The sequence below is a fragment of the Sceloporus occidentalis genome, unplaced genomic scaffold (genome assembly GCF_023333645.1).
Source record: "Sceloporus occidentalis isolate IW3139 unplaced genomic scaffold, rSceOcc1.0.p SCAF_81, whole genome shotgun sequence".
Lineage (NCBI taxonomy): Eukaryota > Metazoa > Chordata > Lepidosauria > Squamata > Phrynosomatidae > Sceloporus > Sceloporus occidentalis.
The window spans coordinates 4,433,277-4,455,890 of record NW_028317061.1 but is presented as its reverse complement, the minus strand read 5'-3'; the positions used below and the strand labels follow the sequence as shown (position 1 = coordinate 4,455,890).

At 39.4% G+C, this 22,614-nt stretch overlaps 1 protein-coding gene across 1 annotated transcript in view; it reads left to right on the top strand.

The window, feature by feature from the left end:
- Positions 1 to 244: 244 nt before the first annotated feature.
- Positions 245 to 22,614, top strand: part of LOC149285321 (uncharacterized) — a 63,863-nt gene continuing 41,493 nt past the window's right edge. The window contains exon 1 of the mRNA XM_089495537.1: positions 245 to 793. Within this exon, the coding sequence (XP_089351663.1) occupies positions 245 to 793 (549 nt within the window). The remainder of the gene's footprint in view (positions 794 to 22,614) is intronic.

Genomic DNA, 22,614 nt, shown 5'->3' with positions numbered 1-22,614 from the left:
ATTGCAACAAAGGCGTGATGAGGAATCTTGCTTTTACTGTGGCAAAAAGGGACACTGGATCACCCAATGTCCTCTGAAACCAGCTAAACCCTCTGCAACCCACACCAACAAACCCCAGGCCCAGGAACCTGCATGTGACAACAGCAACGCATCAAAGCTGGAGCACACCCTATCTCTTCCCCAACCTGGTGATCCTGGGGTTAACCAATCCACAGTACCTGGCACTTCTGCGCCATCTGAAGCCATGTCGGATGACCTCCAGACCATCTCTGATGAAACCGACTGGTCTGATATGGACAGCGTGTCTTCAGATGCTTCTGTTGCTGATACAACAGACACACCCGCAATTGATAACCCCACGGCTGTTTGTGCAGTTGGGACCACCACTCCCATTACTCCCAGGAAAAAGAATCGTAGACCCCAAACAGCAAAACACTCCTTAGGGGCTCCTGGTTACATCCTAGCATCTGACGGGACAATTGTGCATAGGAAAGAACTTAAGCATTACGAGCAACAGCTGCGTGAACAGAAGTCTGTTAAGCCTGCCACTCCAGCCTTGAACCAGTGCAGTTCAGGTACTACCCCCCTGCCCCCAGAGGTGCCCTGGGTACAGGGCAGCTTCGTGACCCCTGGTGCATGGACAGCCAAGAAAGAGAGAGTATGGAACAGTGCCATCATGTCTATGCATCCAGCATCCAATACCACTATGTCTTACAACTGCACTGCAGATGACCTTTCCTCAGACTGCGTCATTGCCTCCAACGGAACTGTAGTAAGAAAGGAGGACCTGCACGTATTTGAAAAAGCTCTACGTGCTAGGGCTAGGAATTCTTACCACAGGTTTTGATACTGCCTCTCTACAGTCCCAGGAGCACCCGGAGGCCGCTCCTTAGGGAGGGGGTACTGTCAGGAACCAATTTTTCGCTGCCTGAACCATGGGTTTTTTATACCTGTGGTGTTTACATCTGCAACCACTAGTGGCCACTCTCCACCCTCTGGAGCATTTAGAACTCAGGTGTGCCTTGTTACCTGGGTTGAGCCCTAGTCTACATCCAGCTGGGCCTTGTTACCTGGATTGCCCTGCCTTTATGAACCTGCCCTGCCCTTCAGTCAGGGCCTTTGTATTGAAGTCTATGGACCTTCCTGCTGTGGCTCTGCACCTGTACTGTTCCTGGTTCCCTGCTATTGTGTCCTTCCAAGTGGACTCCCTGCTATTGTGTCCTTCCAAGTGGACTCCCTGCCTTTGTGTCCTTCCAAGTGGACTCCCTGCCTTTGTGTCCTTCCAAGTGGACTCCCTGCCTTTCGTACCCTTCCAAGCGGGCTGTGTGCCTTTCGTACCCTTCCAAGCGGGCTGTGTGCCTTTCGTACCCTTCCAAGCGGGCTGTGTGCCTTTCGTACCCTTCCAAGCGGGCTGTGTGCCTTTCGTACCCTTCCAAGCGGGCTGTGTGCCTTTCGTACCCTTCCAAGCGGGCTCTCTGTCTGTTGTGCCCTTCCAAGCGGGCTCTCTGTCTGTTGTGCCCTTCCAAGCGGGCTCTCTGTCTGTTGTGCCCTTCCAAGCGGGCTCTCTGTCTGTTGTGCCCTTCCAAGCGGGCTCTCTGTCTGTCGTGCCCTTCCAAGCGGGCTCCCTGCCAAAAGACTTATTACCTGTATTTTATTTTGCCATACGTCCGGTTACTTGCTTAGACTATATTACCCTTATTTGCTGGTCCTGTTATATACATGAAATACACTGCATTACCTGGATTTCTGTTTGTGGTGTCTTTGTTTGCATAATCATGCACCGTGGGTTACATACTGAACCCCAAGTATCCCCTGCGGATGGGCTCCTACCCGACCTGATCACCCGAGTCCTGACAGAAGGTGATATGGCAACAGCAGCAGTAGTAGTAGTAGGGCACAGGGTAGATGCTGGCTGGTAGACACATCCATGTTTTTCTAATGAAAATGGCATGAATACAAAAAAGCATGTAACAAAACATCAAAAACAACAAGTAGAGACAAGGGCATATGGTGGAACAGGACAAATCCTCAATGTTTTGCTAAAAGCCTTTCTCTAGAGGTAGGGCATTTGGCCTGGGCAGGAACTAACAGATAGACACATGCAGCCCCTTGGTGCAGGACTCAATTTCCACAAAGTACAAAAACATTTAAATAATTGATCCCCAGAGAATGGCAGAAGACGGATGAGCAGCAGCAGTAGGGCAATGGGTCAGGGCAGACACTGCCAGACAGACACATCCAGCCATTCAGTACAGCAGACTTTTCACAATATATGAAAAATTAAAAGAACTGACCATCCCAGAGTAAGGAAGGAGATTGAGGAGCAGCAGTAGCAGTGATAAAGCATGTGGTCTGGGCAGGCACTGGCAGATGATAGGCATATGTTGTACCTTGGTGCTGTTTCACCAATATTTGAAAAAGAAAAAGAAAAGAGTGGAGAAGATGGCGACGTGTGCTCTCTGGGGGTTGAGTATCTTGCCTTTCACACTGAACACTGATGGGTTCGCATGAAAGCAACTGGTGGCCCACCAGCAGAGACCTGGCCAGATAACAGCTTTTTGGTCCCAATAACTTAGTGGTAGAAGGTAGTGGCAGTTCAGAGGCACTAGTCTGAATTTGAGGAAAATGGGTGGTACCTACAAAAGTATCAAGCCAAATGGCTAATGCTTTGGTGTATCTAATGCTGCTGCTCTGCATGGGTGCAATGGATTGGAAAGTGTTAATTCCCACTCACATGTCCAACTACTGCATCTCTCCTTCACTTAGCATGCCCCTTTTGTGCTGGTATCTCATACACCTTACCGACAAGCCTGTCTCTCCAAGTTTTAAAATTACTACCCTTGCCCTTCATCCTTGGCTCAAAGAGGGTGATCAGCATGTAATCTGGGGTGCACATGATGGCTGGCATGCAACCTGTCAGCTCTAAACTTCACTTGTAATCTGTCGCCCATAAAGACCTCATTTTGTTCCAGGAAGTCATGCAATTTTTTAAAGGTAGCTAAGAAAGGCGATGCCCAAAGTGGCAGTGCCCAGGCTTCTCAAGAGCTGCCGAAATGTGAGATGACAAGTGCTGCTCATCCGCAACATTAGCATGGAGTAGAAAAGAGCTATAACCTTGGTGTGCTCTAGTGGCCTCTATGTGTTGGAGGTGAAGTGGATGGTTTGGCTAGCTGTCCAGTTTATTTTATCACCAATATTTATCAATATTTTTGCCACAAACTAGAGGTTTTAATAAACTCTAATTAGGAATAGTATTACAACAAATAAAAAAAGACTGTGTGCAAGCACAATCAAATGCCTGGTTTTTTTCCACCAATATTTTGATGAATTATTTTAAAATGTCTGCTGCAGTCCCTGTATATCCATAATGAAACAATATACAGCTTCTCCAATCCACCCCATCCCAGTAAACTTTCTGCACTACACCATTGAAGTGACCTGCAGTGCGGTAGATGGGGAATGATTGAGCATCAGTCTCAGCCTCTGCTAACTGATACTGACTGTCTCACACTCCAACTCCTATCAGTCTGTAACTGCTACTGACAAATTAAAATGGAGTCAGCACACTTATATATCTAATGCTTGTCCCTTCCCCTTGTAAACGCTGATTGGCCAGGGAAAAAAGCAAGGAAAAAACTCACAGGTTGTTGGACCCGTCAATCACAGCCATAACCATCAATAAGACCCCGCCTCATTTTTTTGGCAACATGAATGAACCTTAACAAAATTTATGCGATTTTGCCATTCGTTTTCGATTGTTACGTTAGAGACCCTCCTTGGAATCGGAGATACGTATAAACACAAAACCGGCAAAAAAGTTGTATGAATCCAAACGCACAAGTCTAGTCCATACATTCAAAGGGTTCAACAAATTTAGAATTTACAGACTAAGACAAACTGATACAGGGGCGTAACTAGAAACCACAGGGCCCCGGTGCGCAAATTGCCCTGGGGCCCCCAACTTAGCAACTTGTCTATGCCGTCTTTGCCTTTTACCCCCCCCTTCCAACATACACTCTGGCACACATATGTAAACATACTTTACTCACACAACTACTATAACATACATGCTCACACACACAATTACACACCCATGCTCTCACACACACACAATTACACATCCATGCTGACACACACACACACATAATTACACTTCCATGCAGACCCATACATAATTACACATCCATGCTCACATACATACATATATACAAAACATTTAAATAGATACATCACGCCTGTCCCTTCTTACCTCTCACAGCTCCTGCAGATTTCTCTCCAGTTGCTCACGCACTGTGCAGGGCAGCCTTTGTTTCACCGTGGGGTCACATGACCCGGATACGCTCCTGTCTCCCTGTATCGGTAACTGGTAAGAGGAGACAGTACAAGGAGTCACAGGGTACCACCGGGCCCCCTGTAGTTACGCCAGTGAACGGATACATTAAGTAAAGAGGGCTCTGCTCACAAGCTGCAATCTAGATATCAGATACAATTTTAACTAATTTGGGGAATTATTTCGGAGTTAGGATTGTTCATTACTTAAAGATGTGTTATATGTTTTATTGTTTTTGTATTAATATACAATACTTGTGTCCAGAAATGTTATAATTTATTTAACTAATATGGCTAGTTCATCATAACGACATTTTAACTCCTCCTAGATTGTAAGCTCCTTTGAGCAAGACGCTCCTCACCTTTTGTTTTTGTAAGTCCAATTTGTTATTGTATGCGCTGCTTGTTATGTCTTGTTACCCACTGTACGGTTCTGCAGAACACGATGGTGCTATATAAATCAATAAATACATTTTGTTCAAAAAAAATTCCAGCATCTGTATGCTTATCTGCTAAATATACTCAACTGTATCAACAAAAATATTAAGTAAGTTCCAGTAAACATTTCAAGTGTGAGTCATTTTACGAGACTTAAGTGGAAGATGTTTGGGTTTCCAGGAAGAGTACTGGAACATATAAAAAATGGAGACTACTAAGAATGCTTTGATCTTTCTCCATATATATACATATATATATATTACCTAAATAAACATAGTTTAAAATGATCGCAACATATTGAACCCATGCATGGTCCGGTTAATTTTTTACTTTCTTTCTTCAGTATTAATTAGTGTTCTAGCTCTTTTGTTTGCAGGCCAATGGGATACCTTAATGGAATTTGTTTGTTATTTGGTTTATTTTTCTCCAGTTACCATATTTATCTATTGCTCGTAAGCACATTCCAACATTTAGATTTAATTTGTTCATCCTCCATCCTACTTGCCCTCCTACCCCATACGCTCAACTACATTAAATTTTAATGCTATAAAATTATAATAGCCAAAACTTGGATGTAAACACAGTTAGTTTGTGTTTGTTCTGCTCTGGCTTACATTATATGTGTTATTTCTCGTTTCTGTACCATTAGTTATAAATAACAAGTAATCGTAAAGTAAAAGATCTTATCGAGAACACATCATTTTCTGGGTTTTTTGCCACACACAATTTCACTCCTTCCATGTTTTTTTGTTTACATTTCCCTGAAGAGGCAAAGGGCAAAGTAAATTATTTACAGGGAAGGGCATTTTGTACTGGTCCCCACATGGGCCTGGTAACATGATAGTAGGGAAAGCACAAAGGCAGCACTACAACTGAAGGATCGTCATTAGAAAGAATATATGATCAAAATGTGATAATAAGAGGTTTTAGAGATGGAGAGCAAAATAGTGAGATGATAAATAAGGAGATATACATTATCAAAGAATGAAAGCGCACAGCAGGGGCAATTACATACAGCGAGATATGCAACTCTATCCTTAATGGTAATCGTCCTGGCAGAGTTCTAGTAGGCTACTCATTAAGATGATATCTACCAATTAAAGGAAGCTTAAAACTGCTCCCCTTGCAGATATAGCAAATTGAAGATGTTTGTAGAATTAACCATTTACCAAGCATTTTCTGAGTTTCTAAGTTGTTCACATTGACTTTACTTGGGGATTCAACTCAGAAGCTCAGCCTGCGGTTGCCTGAGTTTTGCTGAATTTCCTTCAAGCTTCTGCAGGTTGACTCTGTGAAACCTGCACAACCCTAAAAAAGCCAAGGGGGATCCAGCAATGGCTTTTATGAATCCCTCAAGGTAAAGAATGTGTCTCTTTAATAAATAAGACAATTGGATCCCAAAAGTATGTGTGTGGTTACTATGAAGGCAAAATTGTATGTATGAAGGCAAAATTGTGAAGGCAAAATTGTGCTGCTCCCACAGCAATAGCGCAGACTAAAATTTCAAAAGTTTGCTTAAAGTCCACAAAGCCCCTGACATTTTTACTTTTATTTAATGTAAGAAGGTTTTACTTAATTTAAGGAAGATTTGCTTTACTAAGAAGGAGGTGAATAAGTGGAACCTTTCCTGGCAACCCTCCCAAATAAACCACACTTGCTGATAAAACAAGGGCATTTGATTAGCAGCACCTATCTGCGACTCTTAATTCCTATGGAATCAGTAAGGGTGTACTGAGTTTTTTTACACATGGCTTCTCCATGTTGGCTTTATATTTGTTGAATAATTAATGTCTTTTGATATTGTATTTACCTATTTTTTGATCTGCTGAGAAACAGATGATTGTTCTTATGTCCTGATATGTAAAACCATATAATTCAAAGAGGATGTAGTTTTTTTCCATACGACTGTATATACAGTATATGTTTTTTTAAGTGCACAGAAAAGGTCAGTAACAGTACAACTATTAACCCACAGTAATTATAAATTCCAAAGCCTACCATTTGAAGAGAGACATAACCTACTTAGGAAGGAATGGTTTCATTCCCTGCAGCACTACTCTCCTGTTCAGGGCACTATGAGCACTAATTAAAATCTCAGGCCCCTGTGATCAAAGTCAAAGTGCAATAGCACAGCTTATGTAATAAAATTGGAGAAAATTACATGAACACTATAATAGACTTTTTTTTTCTCTCTCTCTCAGACTCATAATATAAACCAAATATAATAATCCAAATATATTAAAATACCTGCTAAAATGTAGTTATATATGGTATTTAACATTTATACGTATGTCCAGAACCACACAAGAGATTGTACCTATTCAGAATGCTCTTTTTATTAGATGTCTTGTAGTCGCCATATGTAAGACCTCAGAATATCCGTCAGCTCAAAAACTGCCTGGACTCCAGTAATTGTATTCTTTTTATTTTTTCTAAAATATATATCATAGTACAGTTTATAATATAATGTACAACGATACATTAGCTTATATCAGAATATAGATCAGTGTCCTATCCCTTTCAAATATGATGACATAGAACAGTGAAACAGCTGCATTTTACTCCTGGAACTAGCATAATAACTAGTGTTGTTCTAGAAGGTTAAAAGTTGAAAGTTGAGTCACAGTCTGCACTCCTTCTGCACTTCTCTTTAATCATAGAGGTCATAAAGTTAATAATAACAGAAATATACTTCAGAAAAATCTTGCTCATTGTTTGAACATAAAATGTAACTTCTTTTGGAGGGCAAAAGTTCGCTGTAATATGTGGACTTGCTCCATTTAACCCTCTTTACCAGGCTAAATTTTCAAAAGGCCTCTTGTTCCACCATGAGAAAATACACAGTTTAAGACAAATATTTTGGACATTACCGAGGTCACAGGCAGTTGCCGTTAATAATTATTTAAACGTTACTATTTAGCAAACTATACCTGGTCTTCTAAATAAGGAAAACTATGTTTTTATCTACAAACCATCTTTGTTGAGCCAGAATTCTCTGGTTGTTATGTCAACTTTGTGATGCGATCATGACGGTATCTCCATGGCTCCCTTTCACATGTTCTGTATCCACAAGGTTCAATTTTCACAATCTTATCTTGTGATCATTAATCGCAAGACACATAAAGAGGACACAATGCAATGATGGAAATCATTTTATATTCAAGAGAATTATTTATAAGATGATGTACTATCATAACTTGGTTTAAATATAAAACAACACAGTCTGTATATTAATAAAAAAACTGTGCTCTCAGTCCCTTAAATATACTGTAAACTGTACAAATGAAATTTTCAGATTATGTACTAGATAATAGACCTGTGCATTTGTATTCATACAAACTTTATTTTTAATGAATTTTGCCAATTTTGTGCATTCGTATGAATCTCCGACAGCAAGGAGAGCCAGCAATAAAACACACGAAAATAAATGGCAAAACCTCTAAAATGTCATTAAGATTTGTTGATTTGTTTGCCTGCTATAGCTGAGTCATCTTTCCCTCTCACACATTTTGGTTACCAATTTATGAGAAGAAACTACTTTTTGCACCAGACAAGCTTAAACAAGCCATGATTAGGATTTCAGCAGTATTCTCAGAAAATGTGGTTTTGGGTTAAAGTGGGTGCACTAAAACATTCGAGTCCAATAAATCTAACAGGTGCTGCTTATTAAACAAAAATACAAATGCCAAGCTACAGTATATATAGTACTGTGCAAATGTTTTAAGCAGTTGTAAAAAATGCTGTAAAGTAAGAATGCTTTCAAAAATAGGCATGTAAATCATCTATTCTTATCATTTAACAAAATCCAAAATGAGCGAACAGAACAAAAATCAAACTTTTATTTGGTGTGCCCACCATAAATTCTTCTAGGTACACTTGCACAGACTTTTTTTTAAGGAACTTAGGCAGGTAGGTTGTTTCAAACATCTTGGGGAACTAACTACAGTTATTCTGTGGATTTAGGCACCCTTAATGGATATTGAGATCGGGGCTCTGTGGGGGCCATAGCATTACTTCCAGGACTCCTTGTTCTTCTTTACACTGAAGATAGTTTTTAATGATGTTGGCTGTATGTTTGGGGTCGTTGTCATGCTGCAGAATAAATTTGGAGCCAATCAGATGCCTACCTCATGATAATACATTATGGATAAGTATCTGCCTGTACTTCTCGCCATTGAGGAGACCATTTATTCTGACCAAATCCCCAACTTCATTTGCAGAAATGCAGCTCCAAACTTGCATGCAGCCAACATGCCTCACTGCACCTCAATTCCTGTGATTTTATGAAAAGTCGAGTCGCTTGGCCTTGTTTTCACATCAGAGTTATGGCTTTTTGGCCGCAAGTCTTCTATGACCAGACTTCTCTGGACAGTTCTTTCTGCCAATGCTGATAGCACTGTGGGACATCTTCCGTTTGCGAAGGTCCTCAACATTGCATGTAGGACATTTGACATTAAACTGTTTTCAGAAACCTCACCTTGTTGGTGAGCTTGTCTGTTCCTTACCCAGCTTTATTCCTCCTACACAGCTGTTTCTGTTTCAGTTAATGATTCTGTTTCAACCTACATATTAACCCCTTGATGACAATTGCCGGTCCAGGAACGTCACGGAAAATCAAGTCATTAACGACAATTGACGTGCCAGGACCGGCATGTCTTTAAACGGGTGCAGAAAGCGATCTACTTTCGCTTTCTGCACCCAAACGGCGTTGCTGTAATGCCTCGACCTCGAGGCATTCAGCAACGCCACGATCGGCACCAGGGGCCATGTCTGGCCCTTCCCCGGGGCGTCAACAACCGCCATACATTGTATGGCGGCGGACGCCCGTTTTAAAAGCGTTTAGGAGGCGATCAACGATCACCTCCTAAACTTAAATGGTGTCGCTGGAATGCCTCGATCAGGAGGCATCCAGTGACACCAAACACTTACCTCGGGATGGACTGTGAACGGGAAAAAAAACAATAAAGACGAAAAAGTTCGCTAGATGGTCTCCAGACCCTCTAGAGAACTCTGGCTCCACTTGCAGGTTGAATACAGGTACTGCATTCAACCATGCAAGTCAATGGAGCCCAGCTTTCTAATCACAGTGTGATTAATAAAAATAAATAAAAAAATAAAATAAAATTAATAATAATTAGAAAAAAATAGTCAAAAAAACAGTAAAATGTAAAAATAATTTCCCACTGATGTCACTATCAGGAGAACCTTCAAGTTGAAAAAAAATGTAAATTTTTTTTTAAAAAAGGCAAAAAAAATAAAATATATATATAAAAAATATATTTTTGTGAGCAAGTCCTAAAATTAGTATATTAGCTTAAAACAATTCTCGCATGGAAAGAGTTAAAATACTGGCATATTAAATGCCCATGGGGTGTCTACTTTAAAAAAATTTATGATTTAATGGGGTAAAATGAATTGGCCGGGTTCAACAATGTCCCAATTAACACGGGGGGGGGAAGAATGGCCACACATCTAATTTCCAATTAGAAAAATGCACACGTACCAAATGTGGCCTTTAAGTTCCCCCCAAAAATGACAAACCCATGCATGTGGGGTATCACTGTACTCAGGAGATATTGCTGAACATTGGGTGTCGTGTGACAGCGGCATATACCAGGAGCTGTAAATTCATACATAAAGTAGGTGTGTGGGGGAAAAATACACACAAACAAATACTACTGCAGACTTTGAAAAAATTCTGGTGGTAAAATGTGTGCATGCAAAGAGTTAAAATACCAGCATTTAAAATACCCTGGGGTGTCTAGTTTTCAAAAATATATAGTTTTGTTGGGCACACTGAAATGGCCCGGCTCAAAGATGTACCAAATAGGGCATGGGCAGTGGATCCCCAAATGCCAAAGTTCAACATTGAAAAATGCGCATGCCCCAAATGTGGCCCTTTTGCCCCCAAACAGCCAGGCAAAATGATTCATGTGAGGTATCGCTGTACTCAGGAGATGTTGCTGAACACATATTGGGGTGTTTTGTGATAGTGACATATACGAGAACTTTTTAATTCATACCTGAAGTAAAATGTGTGTGACAAAACAAATGCAAAAAAATGACTACCACAAAGTTTGACAAAGACTGGTGGTAGATATGGTGCATGGAAAGAGTTAAAATACTAGCATTTGAAATACCCTGGGGTGTCTAGTTTTCAAAAATATATGGCTTTATTGGGCACACTGAAATGGCCCGGCTCAAAGATGTACCAAATAGGGCATGGGCAGTGGATCCCCAAATGCCAAAGTTCAACATTGAAAATGCGCATGCCCCAAATGTGGCCCTTTTGCCCCCAAACAGCCAGACAAAATCTTTCATGTGAGGTATCGCTGTACTCAGGAGATGTTGCTTAACACATATTGGGGTGTTTTATGATAGTGACATATACCAGAACCTATTTATTCATACCTGAAGTTAAATGTGTGTGAAAAAACAAATGCAAAAAAATTACTACCATAAAGTTTGACAAAGGCTGATGGTAGAATAAGTGCTTGGAAAGGGTTAAAATTCTAGCATTTGGAATACCCTGGGCTGTCTAGTTTTCAAAAATATATGATTTGATGGGGTAAATTGCATTGGCCGGGTTCAAAGATACCCGAAATGGCACATGAGGGGAAGAATTACCAGATTTGGAAAAAATGGCTTTGAAATAGCAAAACGCTACCTGTACTTATTGCTCCATAACGTGCAGAAAAAAGCAAAAAAACATAAAAACTTTGGGTATTTCTAAACTCAGGACAAATAGTAGAATCTATTTAGCAGGTTTTTTATTACCTTTTATAGATGAGTAAAAGATTTTTCAACTAAAAGTTAGAAACAGTCATTTTTTTCTAAATGTTTCACCATATTTTATACTTTTTTTAATAGTAAATAATACGATACAATCAAAACAATGTCATCTAAAGAAAGCCCTTCTTGTCCTGACAAAAACAATATCTAATGTGTGTGGGTTCAGTAAACGGGAAAGAAGAAAATTACAGCTAAACACGAGCAGCGCAGAAATGTTAAAACGGCCATTGTCACGAAGGGTACAAAAAGTAAAATCAGCCTTTGTCACGAAGGGGTTAAAGGCATAGGGAGCTCACACCAAATATTTATTTGATTATCCTTTTTGTTAACTCGGTTTTAGCACCTGTCTAAAATTTTGGCATACACTGTATGTATGTGTGTATCTATCTATAGATAGCTCCAGATTTAGTGTGGACTATGTTGGCTGTCTGAGTCTTCTTATATCCAAATGAATGTACACATAGAGGATGTATTTGATTGTACATTGTACATTTTTTTCAGCAGGTTTTATTTTTTTCACTTTATTTTGTGTTTTGTGGTAAAAGCTGCCTGCCATTCAATGATAAACATGGATCAATATTTGATTTGCGTCTGAATTCAAAATAAAGTACATAGAATTTATATAGCATTTAATTTCATTACATATATCATATGTGATAATATATAAATACCCATTCATATTCATATAGCTGTAGCCTTAATCATATGAACACATAGCAGATGTTGTGTTATATATATATGTATATGCAGATGACACAAAGTTAGGTAATGTAATGCAGTCTGAACTAGATGTTATATCCCTGCAAGGAGATTTGGTCAAGTTATGCATTTTGGCATAAATTTGCAAAAAAATAACAGGGCTGTGTTAGGGAAATCATTACATGAAAAGAACACGTCTTCAGGGTCAGTTGTTGCCTTCTGCACCAACAGTGGGATTCAACTTTTTGAACTTGGGTGTTTTTTCAACCAAAATTACTCTGTAAAATTGTCTCAGAATGTTCATTAAAATGTGAGAAATTATCACTGTGGACCATGGAGAGAAAACCTACTCAAGTATAAGACCTTAACGAACAATTAAAACCTAATTTATCATAATCAACCAAGGTTCTTTTTTTCCATGAACAGTTCCTCTTTCCTACATTCCTCCCTAAGGGCTTGGATTTTCTAAGTGTACGATTTTATCGTATGAGTTCTTTATAAAATAAAAACTCCAATACTACAAACTTACATGACCAGCTTTCACTAGGTTATGGAGCCACCAAACAATTCATGGTAAAATGCTGCCCCCTACCCAGACCATTTGCAGTTTACTCACATGATATAAAGGCAATACCCTCGCAACCAGAAAAGACCCCTTTACTGCCATCTGTTTAGCCATCTCTGCTGGTGAATTTAAACTTGCTAACTTATTATATGAAAATAAACCCTAGATAGTACAACCGTGAAAAAAGTTATATTATTTCAAAATCTCAAAGGTGCCTTTTTATTTTTTGTTTCACACCTGTTTTTGGAAATATAATTGTGCGGAAAATGTTTGGCTACGATAACAGGTACTCAAACTAAGGCCCCCCGAAAAGCAAGAAGCCAACGCTTTTAAGTAAGTGATCATAATGTCGTAAAGAGTTTACTTTTTAATATCACCCTTCACCTTTTATGCTTGAGCTGTTTCCAAATCAGCCATTCCCATATAAAAAAAGTGAGTGATCAAAAAATTGAGTGTTTCTGAATATATGTCCTATTTATAGTAGTCAAGGACAGTGTGAAAGCTTTGCATGGGATCTGTGCCATGGGAAACAGTCCGATTTCCATCAGATTTAAATAGATGAAACATCTTCCTTAATGTAATGTGTGAAGCGCATTGGGAGGTCACCTTGTGAATTCTACGCTACTAAAAATCCTTGTAGGCTGAATAAAAAGACAACATGTCTCTATTACGGTATGCTCATCCTTAATGTGTGCCAACGCAGTCCATAGTAAACAAGTATATATATATATATATATATATATATATATATATATATATATATATATATATATTATATAAGTATATATGAGAAACATGAGTACAACAATCCAAAACAATTACATTAAAAAGAAGTGCAAGTTTTTTTGCTTCTAGGAGCTTGTAATTTCAATTAATTAAGATGTGTTTGAAAAAAAGTATATTGCAAACGTTGTGTTTAGGACAGGCCATGTCTCTCTGCGTAACTCTGGGATCATATCCTGGCAGTTCATCTCTTAAGGACATGTGCCAACACATCAGACAGGGTAGGAAGAACCCAACGAGGTTTTCATATAATTCAAGAGAAAAAGAGCTTTTCATGAGGAGGACTCACAGTATATGTTACTGGGAGAGTAAAATTAGGGAGAATTGTGTATATTATGATAATTTGGTATACTCTGCACTTACTTTTATTTAAACTTTTGTTCTGGACAGACCCTTTTCTTAAATAGGCTTCTTATGGCAAAAACCTTTTAGTCCATGCTTTTGTGTCGCATAACCATGCCTGGGAACTCTCTGGGTCTGACTCGGAGATCTGCCAGTGAACCACCGCTTCTCCGGTTCTCTGGGTCAACACCCGAATCCTCCGGGTCGCGGGAGCCGGGTCGTGACACACCCCGCTCCCCGCCCATTTCCCTTTTAAATGGGGTGTTTCCTGCTATATTAGCTGGGCAGTCTTGGCCGCATACTGCAAGGTAGCCAGTTCCCAGGTATGCACATAACGATTACGTTTTTCTGGCAAAAATCATGAATGATGCAGTCACATCACGACCGGATCTTTTCTGTGTTCAGTGTATACATTTCCTATGCAGGTCCTTTTGATGCGTGCGTTCTTGGTGGGTGCCATACTGGGCTACATGGCTAAACTGATCCGGTTAGGACAGTAGCACATTAGTGCATGTCCTGATAGATGAGAGGAATAATTAGAATTCCCACTACCTACCAGAAACCAGTTAAACCACTCCAATGCCCCAGTTCTTTCTATCTCTATTCCTCAGAGAAGGAAGGATGAGAACTCCTGGCCACAATTCGCCAATGTCCTTGGCTACAAACATGGCTGCATACGTGAAGATGCCTGGCAGCAGAGAGATACCCCCACAAATCAAGCCAAACCAGACCTTCCCGTCTCTCTGCCAGGTCGAAGGAAGGGTCAGACGAACGCACTCGGGTATAAGTATGGCCGAGATACATACAGAAAATGCCTACATTCCCTTGTGCTAAAGCGAGATCTCTGCAATGCCACAAAGTACAACAAGAACTTGAAGTGTTGAGGAGAAAGGGAATGACCAGGCTCGGTTCCCAAGCAAAATGTATATTTAGTATCTATTTGTAAACTAACAGTATTTATCACAGTATGTCTGATAAATTAAAGAATGCCAAAGTACATGAGATTCAGTAATACTACACACTGATAGCAGGTAAAAAATCAAGCAAAACTTTTTCTTTGATATGCGCGTTAATTTTATGTTACAATGTCACTGCAAAAAAAAAAAAAAAAAAAAATCATAATAATAGAAAACATGGAAAAATCTGCCATCAGATTGAATGTCTGTGTTTGTATATTTCTATGTTACACATGGTCGTGAATGTTGAAATAAATAGTTGTTGGAGTCCAGCATGGACCAACAGAACCCCACTGAAAATAGCTTTGGGATTGTGCTCAGAGGTCAAAAGCGCCAAAAGATCAGTAACACAATTCTCAGAAAATTGTTGGCAACTATTACATGGGAAGAGTGTAAAGTAGGAATGAGTTCCAAGAAAGATTAATGGAGCGCAGTAGGAAAGCAGGCAATAAATATAAGTATATAGATCACATAGCACACAGAAAAAATACATACCCCTCTGCATTGATAGAATCCCTCGGAGAGGTCAGCTCAGGACACATAATTAGTCATGCGAGTTTCACCAAGTGGACTTCAATTTTGCCGTGCAAAGTAAAATATTCCTAAACTTTTCAATGCTTTCAAATCAGACCCACAGATCTGCCCTTTTATTGTTTCCTGGGAAGGTTTTATAATATAAAAAGAGCACGCAAAGTTTGCGAGAAGCTCTTTCCGTTTCTATGGCAATAACCTATGAGTGTCTCCTCTTTTGCGTTACATGACAATTCAGTGTTCTGGGCATAAATTATGAATGAGATGCCATTTACATGAGTAAATAATTATTTTTGAGTACTAGGGATGATGCTTGTAATTCTGTATCTAGTTACAAAAGTGTTAACAGTGGGTGGAACAGCACCTTTAACCTGTTAGCACTCCTTAGAATGCAATGATACATCTTTAAAAGCTGTGCCAAGACACCCACTAGGATGTACCGTATGTCCTGATATCTCCCTGCCACCACACAGGAGATCAGGACCTCTGGTCCTTAGATTATGAAAAAGCTTCAGCCCCAAAGGTGTTAACCGTTAGAATGCCAGCAACGTGGCTGTCAGGCATGGTTTAGAATGGCAACCACTTATTACATATTATTATTTATTGTTTTATATAGCGCAATCCTCTTCTATAGCGCTGTAGCAGAGTCTGCTGATCGTTTCTCAAGCCAACTGACAACCATCTTGCTGGTCTCACACATACTATTAAAGCTTAACTTTATAGAAGATTTAGTTTATTTTAGTATAAACAGTGAAAATATACAAATAACTAAAAAGATAAAAATAAAGACAGGAAGGCATTCATTTATTGAAATACATTTTTTTTTTTTTGTCATACTTAGAAAAAATGGGTGAGGGCAATTGTAAGGCTCGCTCCACCTAATGTATCGGTTTGTCTTAGTCTGTCAATTCTCGTCTTGTCATACCGCTTGAATATGTGTATTGTAAGAAGCGCTCCATTAATTGTTGTCGCTATATAAATAAAGTTACAACCCTCAAAAGCAGGGGCGCCAATGGCTTAAGAATATTGGGCTACTTGAGGACATGTGTTTTTAAGTCCTACCTGATCAAAATAAATCAAATTATTACACTTTGTTTTGTGGGGAATATACCGGTGCTCCTGATATAGTTTTCATAATCACGGTAATTGGTTATATAACTTTTGCTTTGAATATAGTCGCAATGGTTGAAATTGGGGTCTATCCCTCATGCTTAGAATATAATAATTTTATGTTAAAAATTACTTAAACCTCTAGATTGCAGCTTTACCTAATTTATCGGTTTGCCTTATTCTTTCAATTCTAGCTTTGTCAGACCCTTTCAATGTATATACTTTATGAAGCGCTGCATTAATTGCTATAGAAATAGAAGATAATGATAATATTAATAATAAACACTTTTTGGGGGGTAAGCTTGTTGCCTGGAATATATGTTTATGTGGGGGATAAGTCACAGCCATGCAGGGCAAATCACAATTTCAGCACCACGGACAGTGTATGAAATATTTTACTTCAAAGCTTGTAAAGTATGCAACATTTCGGAAATAACTTATTATTTCTTTGCTGAGAAGTTTTTTTTCTAAAACTTCTGTAAAGTGAAATTATATCAAATAGAAAACTTGACTAATGGAATATTCAAGATGAGAATAGCTAGAGCAATACTGCACACGGCCCTATTTTTATCCTGGGAACACTCATTTATTACCCTTTAGACAAAAATAAATAAATAAATATATATATATGCATACCTGGGAACTTCTCGGCTCCGAGTACTCGGAGCCTTCCCTTGCGGGACGCAGCCAGGACTGCACACTGATGTCAGTGGGCGGTCCCGCTGACATCGGTGGGCGGTCCCGCTGACATCAGGGGAGTTCCCGCTGATGTCGGTGGGCGGTTCCGCTGACGTCGGGGGAGTTCCCGCTGACGTCGGGGGAAACACCCCCATGTAAAGGAAAAAAATGGAGCGAAGCGTGTCAAGACCCTGCTCCCGCGACCCGGAGGATTCGGGTCTTGAACCGGAGGAGCAGCGCTCACCCTGCAATCTCTGGGTCAAACCCGGAGAGTTCCCAGGTATGTATATAAGTATATTTTATATGATGACATAAAATCGAATAGTCTCTCATTGAAATAAAGAAACAGTTATAGTTTATATACTAGACTAAATGTCTTCGCGTTTTCATTAGCCTTTAACAAAACCTCGGCACAGCATTTTCAACTTAATGCCGCACTCACATCATTTATGGGGTTAACGCTGCAGGATCAATCTCATGGAGCGATCATACAGCATAAACAAGTTTGTACTTGGCTATACTATATACCCCCCCTTTTCTGGACTCTTGAAAAAAGGGGTAAATTGTGCCCAAGATTTAATGGTATGCCATATTGCAGATTCTTGAAAATTGAAAATCACATTTTTCAGATTATCCAGTTAAACGGCACCCAAATTCTACATTCCACGTGCTCGTCGCCATGTCAAACTGAAACAGATCGTAGCTTTATTTGCTGCACTTTGCAATGTATCACATCGCCACCTGCTGGCCTTGTGTTATTACTACATCTACTAATACAATTGGCCTTGATATTGTCTTTCTGCTTTCCATCTGAGAAGTATTATTTTGTGTAATTTGCACAGGTAATACTTGATTTAACAATACAAATAAAAGAACATTTAGAGAAAAATGACCGCAATATCAGTAAGGCCATGAATGTACAGTATAAACAACTGAATTTCTTTTTTTTTTTGGAAAATGTAAACAGACCACTTAAGTGTTCGTGAAACATAACTGATATTGACAACTATATCCTTTAAATAAATTTAAATATTCTATATTAACAGAAATGTTGATTAAACAGACTTCTATATCTTCTTTATTTTTCCTATATTGGTTTACTGTATGTTAACAATTTCAGACCAGATGAGGTTCTTTCAGAGCTGATTAGATTAGAAAAAAATGTAATCTTGGTACATAGGTTTTGAACCACAGTAATATAATGCCCAGAGTCAGAGTTTATATAAGAAAAACAGACCGTATTTTACCAAAATAGGGACAAATAAGCAGCTTATCTTCATCCAAGGCTAAATTGAGTCCTTGGCACCAGGTGTGTATTTAATCTGCACATTATACAAACATCGCCATTTCCTCTTGGTTTGGGACCGGACACATAGTTAATTTACTTACCTAGTTAATAGTCTTTAGAGGAAAACAAATTCCCAGCAAAGAAATGTATACTTTCAATAATCATGAGGCTTTTTGGTCAAAGCACATAAGCTCGCCTGCCACATGCAGGCACCCCATGAGAGTCGAGTCCTAACTTACATGCGGTGTCACTAAACCAAGACTAAATGGTTGGGCTTCTGTACCAAAAATCCGCAGTATCAGCACAGACTTTCCACACAGACGGAGCTCAGGGCTCTAAAGCGGTCACACGCGGACCTGGAAGTCCGTGATGCAGTGGCTGGACTGGAGGTCACTGCTACAAAGGTTGGAGGCAGGAGCGTAACTAGAAACAACAGGGCCCTGATGCAGAAATTGCCCCGGGCCCCACTAATTTCACCAAGCAACATTTTCCCAGCTTGTGAGTGGCATCTTGGCCCCAAACAGATTGTCTGTGCCATCTTTGTCCCCAAACCAGGTTAATATGTGGGTATTTACGAGTTCAGACTCCATAACACAGTCAAAATAAATGTACTAACCTGGAACCAGTGCTAGTCTTCTGTTTGGTTACCACAACATTAGCACCAGCAGGTAGTCCTGAGCCTCTGCAGATTGTTGAGTGTGTGGATTTTATGACGCAGTGCCTCCACTTAGCTGGGGTATCTGAAATAACCTTACAAGCAATAAGGCAGACACAACAGGACATTTTTTTAAAAGGGAATGGTACTTTAATATATTGTAGCAGAGTATACTACAGGTGATATTATAACATACAGAATGATAAACTATGTAAGAACACAAACAAAATTCTTAATCTAAGGTTATTCACAAACTGCAACAGCACAATATAGCAGGTTGTGGGGTGAGGGAGGAAGGGTCAGTAGGTGGGAAGTGGATGTTGGCCAAACGTATCCCCTCCTTCCCAGAGAAAGAAGATATTGACCAAGAGACCTAGGAAAGCAGAGCTTCACCCTGAGGCTCCAGGTCCAACTGAGAGATCCCTGGTATGAGTATAGAAATGTGTGATATTGTGTTACCAACACAATGTTCTGTTGATTTGAACCTAATAGTAACAAAGGCAATCCTTCACTATGATATATTACCTTTACCTTGTACCAAATCCAGTGCACGCTTCCTGCTCCTTCGTGAATAGAGTTTTAAAAACCTGGTCGTTTACCCCATAAATCATTTAAAAAAAAATCCAAACAAGGGGTAACATCTCAACATTATGTAGGGCAGTCACGAGGTGTAAACATTGCTAAATAATTATTGTTGCCAGTTTTCATGTTATCCTTCTTAATACTAGGATGTTTCGGGTGGTTAATCTTCTTCCCATAGTCTCCCATCTGTGCTGCAAAAATGAAAAAGTCATCTGATTGAACAGCTTTGCTACCTAATTTTTCAGCTCAATTGACCATCATAAATAAGTAAAACTGAGAAGGGAAGCCCAATTAAACAGCAACCAAGGCCTTGATGGGAATTTTGATTGACTGATAGATTTCCACTGCTGCTTTCTAGCGAAACAGATGCACCATGAACTGAACTAATTTAATAGGATATTAAATCAGTGGATTAACATACAGGTAATTTACTTGCAGAATTGGTTTTATGAGTGTTTTATAGGGCAAAGATGCATCATCCAATAGGATTATGAAAGAAGAGTGTATTTGAGGGCATCAGAAACAAAACATGAAATCTTACTGAATTGTACATTTTTCCTGCCACTCTGTATGGAGATTATGGAGGAATTTACTGGGTTCAACATGGAGTCTCCGGTAGAAAATAGCTCACCTGAGGATCTGACTTAGTGTCTTTAATACCTTAGCGAGGGAACAGCATTTGGTCCCATTCATTCTGGCCCAAGGTATGTCAACTCTTGCCCAGGCCACCGCCACTAGCTGGGACCGGAGTTGCCACAATGCATGGCTATCAATGTCCTTTATCACAGCTACATATTCTTCATGTCTCCATTATAGAGCCGGCAGGGGTTGTATGGGCTGCCATGTTGGGAAGTGCCCAAATACGTCTACAATCATTTTATTTTTCAGGTCTCCATAGCCCTGCATTGCTTATATACATGCGATCAGCCAGCTGGTGGGGCAATCAGCAATCACAGCAATGTCTATAAAGTCAGCATTGACACTTACTGCAAGGGAATGCCTGAATTCTAACGTAGACAGTTTGACCTTCCATGTAGCAGCTGGGAGATGTCCCTGCTGCAGCAACAAAGTCAGGACGTACATGTGCGTCCAATGTGGAATATTAGGAGGTACCAGTACATCCTAAGGAGCCTTAACTGGTTAATATGTGTTTTTATACAATAGGGGGGTGGGGGTTCTGGACATCAAACTGTAATTTTAAGTAGATCTTTGCCTACACTGAAAAAGATCTTGCATTTGGTCAAATGTCCACAATTAAGCCCGTTGTTGCCTTTCACTACAGTTGAGATAGTTCTCCATGAATGTTGATGGTGTATGTTGCAAAGGGCACTGCAGATTTGATTATACTTGTTAAGTAGTCGTTGAATGTCGTTGTGCCCGGTTCATGACCATCTGATTACTAAGCCATTTCACAAAACTAAAACTAAACTAGGTCATCGGACCAACAACTATTTGTTGAAGAAACAAGGAGAAAGACTAGTTGGTGTTATTGTAGTCGGCACCTATCCAGCAGCGGAGTGAGACATATAAATACACAGCTTAGAAAAAGGAATTGAACCAGTGTGGGTTCTCGCTATTTCATTTTTAGCTGCTTTGGTTATGAATCTCCACAGGAGAACACAGTTTATTTCTCATTATTTATCAAACCTTTTTATTTCTGCACAGGAAAGAAATGGGTCAAGGTAATTTTCATTATCTATAAAAACACAGCAGTAAATATTTTAAAAATGTTTTTGCATTTACAGAGATCTCTGTGCTTGCCTTATAATAGACACCCTTACATCACATAATGGGGTTACAATGAACGTTTAAAGGATTTTTTTCCCCATAAATCGTTTTTCTTTCAATATGAAAAACAAATCATTCTATGAAATTATTTCCCTTTGTTGTTTTTTGAGGATTTGGTGAAAGGTGATCACTTTTGCTGAAGACCAAATGCTTAGTAATTTTAACAGTATATACATTTTTAAACTGTATTTCTCACAGCATATATAGATTTTTTTTAAAAGCCTAAGTATTTGTAAACTGCATGGGAGTGATATGTACTTTAATAGTTTCATAGAGTGTACTATATATATATATTCTATATGAGGATGTTTCAGTTTTTTAACAAAAAAAATATTGCTGTGAATTTTATTTTTTTTTGCAATATTTAAAACAAAATTGTAACACATTAGAAAATGGATTTTTAAAGTCTTGCAGGTGTAAAATACACATAAAAATAACAAATACATAGGAATTATAATGAGTTGAGATCCCATCCTAGCTGTCATACCTGGATTTTGATCCAGAGTCTCCAGGTGAGGCCCTACCTCCAGATTTCTGTGTCAGTTGCTTCTTTTCTTTTACACTAGAAACACCTTTCTACTACCCACTAAAGGCTGTCTGGGCTAACCACATCCCTATGCAAAACGATTCCCACAGAAGAAGGAAGGCTCCAGGTAACCTACTCTGGGAAGTTCCCAGGTATGCAAATTGTAGATTAGGTATCCTACTGTCATGGATATAACACAGAGAATGTCTTCATGTTATAATTCTACTATGGAAGCATAACCATATTTTTTATATAACAGCTCTGAAGATGCTCAGTGCTGCGTCCCTTGTGTGACCTCATTGCCTGGCACCCAAGACAGTATCTTGTATCCTTTGAAGATGCCCTGTTTGGATGCTCTTCGTGTTCCACTGATTTTATGGTGGGGTGTGGCCAGGTTTCCTGATGGCATTTATGGCACGGTATAGCCTTAGAATTTTTTTTATTTTTCTGGCATTCATGCAAGATGTTTTGTTAACCCTTTAATATAGGCATTTTTGAATTACAGCTACCCTATGTCCCAAATCACTACTTGAAGGGCAATTTCTGTTCTAG